Source organism: Otolemur garnettii, unplaced genomic scaffold, assembly GCF_000181295.1.
Source record: "Otolemur garnettii isolate 467f Iridium unplaced genomic scaffold, OtoGar3 scaffold00020, whole genome shotgun sequence".
Taxonomy (NCBI): Eukaryota; Metazoa; Chordata; class Mammalia; order Primates; family Galagidae; genus Otolemur; species Otolemur garnettii.
In genome coordinates this window covers 3,426,255-3,433,974 of record NW_003852415.1, presented here as the reverse complement: position 1 = coordinate 3,433,974, position 7,720 = coordinate 3,426,255, and the positions used below count along the sequence as shown (strand labels likewise).

Genomic DNA, 7,720 nt, shown 5'->3' with positions numbered 1-7,720 from the left:
CTGGCTATTTTGTTGTTGTTGTTGTCATTGTTGTTTAGCAGGCCTGGGCCAGGTTCGAACCCATCAGCCCTGGTGCATGTGGCCGGTGCCCTAACCACTGAGCTAGGGGCACCAAGCCCTGTGCACCTCTTATTGAGACCACAACGTGTCCCTTGGTGGTTGCTGAGACCAGAAGGTGTCCCTTGGTGGAGAACACTCCACCAGAACCCCAGAACACCCAGTCAAGCAGGGTTTTATTTGTTCATGCACAGCCTTGGCCTCGGCGTTTGTTGAGGGTCAGCCGCCTCTCGGTCTCCTCTCTGGCACCACCCAGCTTTCCAGGACTTCCCTTGCCGAGACTTCTTTCCTGACCAGACTTGTCACTATGTCTTCGATGTTGTCAAGAAACTGGTTTGAAAGGTAAGAGAATAATACTGAGTGCCAGCGCAGCTGCATAGCCGATTGGCGAGAATGTTAAGACGGGCTGGAATCCAAATGAGACCATTTGTAAACCAGCTCTCATCTTGGCAGAAGGTTGAACAGGGTCACTGCAGAGCACTGGTTTACATGATTGGCAGGGGCTGGGCCGGTTTAAATTTTAGAATATGCACACCTTCTGCCCCAGATTGCTGTGTCTACTCCACCAAGCCTATTTTGAGAAATGCTATGTCCTGGGTACAAGAATGTTTGCAGTGGTACTGGTAAAATACTGGAAATAGCTTAAATGAGATTAGATTACAAAACTGCTGTGCTATGAAGTATTTATTATGCAGCAGCGAGGACGATCAAGGTGGGTTTAAATGGGCCAACATGGAAAGATCACCACGATGGAAGTTAGGACAAAGCATGTTCGGAGGAACATGATTGTCTGATTCTATTTATGACAAGAAACTCGTGTGTGTGTGTGTGTGTGTAAAACAATAGATAATAAAGCACACATGTACTGTGAGTCTACCTGCCATGTGCCAAGTAGTGTTCTAAATGCCTTAGTAACGGCAGTGGTCCCCAACTTTTTTGGCGCCAGGGGCCAGTTTTGTGGAAGACAGTTTTTCTACAGACCAGGAGAGGAGGTTGGTTTTGAGATGAGTCTGCAAGCAGTTGAAGTCTTACGGTCTCTGTGCAGTCAAGCCTCTCGACTAATGATAACCTGTGTTTGCAACGTCTCCCTAGCGCTAGCATCACAGCCTCAGCTCCACCTCAGACCATCAGGCGTTAGATTCTCACATTGCAACCTAGATCCCCTGCATGAGCAGCTTCCCTCAGGGTTCATGCTTCTGTGAGAAGCTATTAATGCTCAGGTGAGGATGGGAGCCAGGGGGAGCGGCTGTAGGTTCAGATGAAGCTTTGCTCTTTTGCACGCAGCTCACCTCCTGATGTGCAGCCTGGTGTCTAATAGGCGGTAGACCCATATGGTCTGTGGCCTGGAGCTTGGGGACTCCACCCTTCCAGGCATTAACTCAATAAATCCTCAAAAACTCCTATGCTGTGGGTACTATTATTAGTCCCATAATACAGACAAGGAAACTGAGGCACAGATTGCATAACTTACCCAAGCTTCCACAGGAAGAGTGGAGGTGGGATTAGCCAGGTAGTCTGGCTTTAGAAACCATGTTTTTAACTATTATATCTCACTCACACACACTCACACATGGGCATGTGCAAGAACACACACACACACACACGATTATAAGTACATGTGGAGAGGCATGGAAATGTGTGCCTGAAATTGTGTGTGAGAGTCCTTTGGGGGGGGCAGAGCGAACTGTGGGAGGAGATAAAAAAAGAACTTTCATTTTCTCCTGGCTATATTTCTGTGGATTTAGCATTTTTGTAATTAGATATTATTTACAATAAGAAATAAAAATAAAAAAGGGGCTGGTGGGTTCGAACACGGTCCAGGCCTGCCAAACAACAATGACAACTATAACAAAAAAAAAAGTGAGTGTTGTGGCAGGTGTCTATACTCCAAACTACTTGGGAGGCTGAGGCAAGAGAATTGCTTGAGCCTAAGAGTTTGAGGTTGCTATGAGCTGTGACGCCACAGCACTCTACCAAGGGTGACATAGTGAGACTCCGTCTCAAAATAAAATAAATAAATGAAAAAGATTCATACAAGAATAAAAACTAGCACTCTGCTCTTCAATCAGAACTAATAAAGAGGCAGTGTGCGATATGACAGGCAATTTGAGGTGGGCTATGAACTGCCATCTTGGGTCCTGACACTCAGTGACCAGGCCTCTCAACCGCCTCATGACCTCATTCATCTGCATCCCTGGAGAGTTTAGAACCTGGTCTTGAGACTGCCACCAGGTTCTTCTTCTTCTTCTTCTTCTTTTTTTTTTTTTGAGACAGAGTCTTACTATGTTGCCCTGGGTAGAGTGCTATGGCATCACAGCTTCACACCAATCTCAAACTCCTGGGCTGAAGCGATTCTCTTGCCTCAGCCTCCTGCGTAGCTGGGACTACAGGTACCTGCCCCAATGTCTGGCTATTTTTTGTTGCAGTTGTCATTGTTGTTTTAGCTGGCCCAGGCTGGGTTTGAACCCACCAGCCTCAGTGTATGTATGTGGCCGGCTCCATAACCACTGTGCTATGGGCGCCGAGCCTGCCACCAGGTTCTTAAGGAACAAGTGCTGAACCAGAGTAGGGGACACAGTGGGGGCACCCCTGAGCCATCCTTGAGGCCCCCCTTGCTGGATGACAGTGTCACTTCTGAGTGATGCCCCGTGGGCCAGCCACTTCCGTGCATTCCCCCACTTAATCCACACAATACCCTCTTGGCTGTTGTGGTTCTCACCCCATTTTGAAGATGAGGGAGACTGAGAGCCCGGTACAGCCGCACCCTTGTTGTAAGTAGACAGGGTTTGTGGCTGCGTCAGGCTGCCCGTCCTGTCCTTGTTATTGGGGGAAGGTTGGGAGGAGGGCAGGACCAGAGGGGGGCTTCTTCTGCTGGAGCTCCTTAAGGACACAGGCCAGGCAGGCACAAGGCCACAGGGACCAGGCCTGGTGGGGGCAGTGGCGTCCTGCACCTGGGAGTGAGAGCGGGTCTGGAACCACAGGGGCTGGGGCTGGGGCAGGGGCAGGGGCAGGGCCAGAGCGTGAGGATGGAGCTGCTTTTGTCTTACTTCTCCGAAGCTCAGTGTCATAGTTTGCCAAGTGGGGGTGGCAGTGGTGTTTGCAAGCACCATGCAAGGAGGACTCAGTATTTGCATGGCAGAGGACCTGGCACAGCAGGGGCTCCGTGGGGTTGGTCACTGTCATCACTACCATGATGGATCTTTCCTATCTCTTCAAGGAATCTAGCTCAAGCAAAAGCCCACTTTACTGCCTGAGCTACGGCAGAGGTGACTGTGTCGTCGTCGTAAGCCACACCAGGCTTCCGGCACTTGGAGCCGCATCCCTCTGCCACACCAGACTCACGGAAACCCCACCGTCCCCTGTCTGAGTGATGCCTCCTCTTTAGGATACAGCCTGCCTGGTGCACACCGCCATTGCTTCCCTCACCCCGAGAGGCCCTGGTGTCACCTTGCATAAGGCTGTGAGGGGTGGGCTACAGCTCCTCTGCCAGTGTGCCTAGCATCTGGCCCAGCAGCTGGCAGCATGTGACAGGGGCTCGAGCTTTACTAAACAAGTGGCTTGAAGATGAGAAGGAGGGTGAGCTGTGGGGCCTGGCCCTGAGATGTAGGGAAAAGGCAGCCAGCTCCTGCGGGGATGCGGGTGGGGGGTGAGGGGGTGAGGGTGTGAGGCCCTAACTCAATAAATTCAGAGAGGGGGTGGCCGTGGGAGCTCACGTCCGCCCAGTGGGAACCCTTGTGGAAACTGGGCATGGCCGTCATCCAGCCTGGGCTGACCTGAAGTTCACCTTGCCTGTCTTCTCATCCAGCCTCTTTATCACCTCTCTGACTTGGTACCGGTTCAAAGGGACCTTGTTTTGCTGAGGAGGTGGATGGAACATGTTTGGTTAATAGAGCTCTCTGTTCGCCCCTCCACAAACACCGCTGCACACGTCTGTCACGCACTCTCACCCTCCCCACTTTATGACCCGCTCCTCTTGGGACCATGGATGGCAAGAAGTCTCCTGCCCAGACACCAGAGGGCCTCCCTCTTCTGGGGAGCCGTAAGGGGGCTGGAGGTCAGGGTCAGGTGAAGTTAAGTGGCCTATGGGGTGGACAGAACTGTCCTCTGCAACTACTGAGTCCCGGCCAGCTCTGCCTGGGCCCCCAGCACGTCCCTCCTATGTCCTGTTCTTGCAGGGTCCAGCGCCCCCCTTGGCTACTCTGACGATGGCCCTCTTGGAGTGTGCATTCCAGGGGCCTCAGCACCTTCATTATGGGGGTGCTGAGGGGAATGAGAGATTTCAGGCAAGATGATATGGCCAAAGGTGGGAGCACTGGGGCTTTGGGATATGGCCTTCTTTCTCTCCTTTTTATCTGTCTAGTAGTCAAGCACATGGGAGGAAAGACCCCAAGACAGAACGTCTGCCTTTAGGCGGCATCGTGGGTCTCCAGTGCCTTTGAGCCATACAGCACAGAGAATCACTTTAGCAGGGGTTGAGGGAGGTCTTGGGTCCCCTCTGAGTGTCCCACAGCCAATCCCAGGAAGGTCTCTGAGGTGCTCACACACTCTCTCTCCCCTTCTCTGTCACATGCCTGCACGCAGTGCCTGCGGCCACTAGGAAGCATCTTACCTGTATAAGAATTTTCTGGAACTCTCCCACAGGCATCCGCATTGTCCCAGCAGGGTTCAAGCTCTTGAAGAAGTCCACCACCGTGATTTTCTGCTGGTCTGCATAGCTCTGAGAGAAGCAGGAGACACCAGGCACAAACGTTTGGCCTTTACAACAACCACCACAACTCCCCGTCCCTCCCCCAGAGGCTACCCAAGCTCCAGGACCCAGAAAGGCTGAGGCGAACAGGGAGGGCAAACAAGAGGATCTGTGGGGGCTCTTCCACGTTTGCCCGGTTTCTCCCAGCCCCGCGCCACTGAGCAGAAGCTCCATCCATTCCCAGGTGGAAGGGCTGAAGTCCATGCTGCTGAAGTGCCACAGCATCCAGGCGTCAGGGCTGGGGATCAGCTATGGGACTTGGGCTTGAGAGGACCTCTGTTAACACCAGTGCAGACGGTGCACTGTGGCTAGTGGATGGGATGTTGTAAGCTCAGAGATCAAAGGTTGAATCACAGCCGCATTGAGTGACAAGGCTCTAGGACAGGTTTTAGGAATTCCTCGGATCCCCACGGCTCCACACCAATGCTCACATGGAGACATGCTTTCTTAGAATATTTTAAAAAATAGTTCATTGTTTTCATTTCAAAAATACAGTCATCCTTCCGTACCACAGGAAGGATGGTTCCAGGACCCTTATGGATACAAAACTCTGGGATTGCTCAAGTTCTCCCGTCGGCCATGAGAACCTGTGGATACAGAAGGTGGGCCCGGGGTTTCGGTGTCGCCTCGTCTCCATTCATGGGGTTTGCACCCATGAACCCTGCATTTTCCACCCACATTTGGTTGCATATGTGGAACCTGTGGCTATGGAAGGCCGACAGTGTTTATTGGAAAAAATCCTCGTGTAAGTAGACCCGCACAGTTCAAGCCTGTGTTTTTTAAGGGTCAACTGTATTACCTACTCACATTGCAAGGCAATTTTAGATTAGAAGAAGAAAAGAAAAAGTAACACGCAAGTCCATTGTCACCATTCAGAGGTAACATCTTTTTTTTTTTTTTTTTTTTTTGAGACAGAGCCTCAAGCTATCTCCCTGGGTAGAGTGCCATGGCATCACAGCTCAGAGCAACCTCCAACTCCTGGGCTCAAGCGAGTCTCCTGCCTCAGCCTCCCAAGTAGCTGGGACTACAGGCGCCCGCCACAACGCCCGGCCATTTTTTTTTTTAGTTGCAGCCGTCATTGTTGTTTGGCGGGCCCGGGCTGGGGATTCGAACCCGCCACCTTAGGTGTATGTGGCTGGCGCCTTAGCCGCTTGAGCCACAGGTGCCAAGCCCAGAGGTAACATCTTGATGTGGATTCTTTTTTCTATCCATCTCTCATAACATCTGACTAATCTATCTAATGCTTATCTATTTAACATCTGTCTAATCTATCTAATCCAAATCATCTTTCTACTACACCTGCTGATTTATAAAATGCGCTGTACAAACACACTGTGAACCCTTTTTAATGTCATTAAAATATTCTTTGGGTCCTTTTTTAAAAACTCTTTTGTTTCTCTTCCTCTCCCCCTCTCCAAAGCCCCCAGACAAGGTCTTGCTGTACTGATAGTCCATAGATCCTGTGGTTACAACTAAGCACCTTGAGCAGAACCAGGGCCTGTCACCTTGGCAGGTGCCCTGCCCTGGAGGAGTTCATAGTGTCCCAGTGGAAGGGTAAGGCCAAAGACACAAGAGCAGTGGCAAGGGCATTTAATCTTAACTAGGGAATCTGGGAAGGGTCCCTAAGGAAGTGACTTTTGAGTCGAGACCTGGAGAATGAGTAGGAGCAGGTGCACACAGAGGGCAAGGAGAAGCACGTGCCCGGTGGAAGGACCGGTGTGTGCACAGGCCTGGAGTTAGGAAAGAAGTGAAATGTGCAGGACCAGGGGAGAGGCAGGCAGGGCTGGGTGGCGGCCACCTGCACTCCCCACCTCTGCCCAGGCTACCATCTTTCTGTTAGCCCCTTGGGCTTGAGTTTGGTTTATCTTTGGATCTCTCTTACCAGTACCCAACCATTCACCAAGTCTCACCAAGTCTCTTACACCTGTCCTCTGCTTTCATTGTCATTCTCAGCCAAGTCATCAAATCCTCATTCCATATCTAGAACACTAGTGCCTCACTGATCGTCCCACTCTTTTTTTTTTTAGACAGAGTCTCAGTCTCTCACCCTGAGTAGAGTGCTGTGGTATCATAGTTTACAGCAACTTCAAACTCCTGGGCTTGAGCAATCTTCTTGCCTCAGCCTCCCTAGTAGCTGGGACCACAGGTGCCCACCACAAGGCCTGGCTAGTTTTTCTATTTTTGGTAGAGACGGGGTCTCCTTCTTGCTCAGGCTGGTTTCAAACTCCGGAGCTCAAGTGTTCCTCAGGCCTTGGCCTCCCAGAGTGCTAGGATGACAAGTGTCAGTCACTATCCTCGGGCTGTTTTCTCACTCTTGTTTTACCCCCTTCAGTTCTCTTCACTTCCCATTGCCAGAAAGATCACCCCTCTGTCCTGCTGGACTCATCACATCCAAAGCTCGGCAGCTCTTGCCGGCTCCCTGCTCCCCGGGAAATCACACCGAGACTGAAATCCGATGATTTAGGATTCGCCACCCCACATCCCTTGCCAGCGTCGACTTCAGGCTTCTCTGTGAGCCTGGAGCCACATGTTCTTCTGTTGGAGCCACTGGTCTGTTCACATCCCCTGAACACGCTGTGTGCAATCCCACCTCTGAGCTTTTACAGGCAGGATCCTCTTCCCGCCCCCAGGCCCGTGGCCCACCTGAATCCTTCACTCCCCTCAGGGGACTTCCCCAACAGTATCTCAGCCCAGCAGGCCTCACTTTCTGTGCCCCCAGTCCTGCAGGGATCTCGGTTGGATTCTGATTCTATTTGCTGCTTTTGTCCCTTATTTATCATGACACTTTTTGTGAGTCATTCCTGCATCTATCCCATATTCCTAACCAGACCGTTTGCCCCTGAAGGGGAGGACTATGTTTCGCCCTGCATGTCTCCTGCGGGTCTACACAGAGATTCTTTTTCTTTTTTTTTTTTT

The 7,720-nt window shown here is 51.4% G+C and overlaps 1 protein-coding gene across 1 annotated transcript in view; it reads right to left on the bottom strand.

Moving 5' to 3' along the window:
• Nucleotides 1–3,529: 3,529 nt before the first annotated feature.
• The window catches only part of LRRC74A (leucine rich repeat containing 74A), a 38,414-nt gene continuing 34,223 nt past the window's right edge, over nucleotides 3,530–7,720 (bottom strand). Inside the window, exons 12-14 of the mRNA XM_012803398.1 lie at nucleotides 4,667–4,774; nucleotides 3,831–3,913; nucleotides 3,530–3,614 (exon numbers count right to left, since the gene is read on the bottom strand). Of these exons, the coding sequence (XP_012658852.1) occupies nucleotides 3,530–3,614; nucleotides 3,831–3,913; nucleotides 4,667–4,774 (276 nt within the window). The remainder of the gene's footprint in view (nucleotides 3,615–3,830; nucleotides 3,914–4,666; nucleotides 4,775–7,720) is intronic.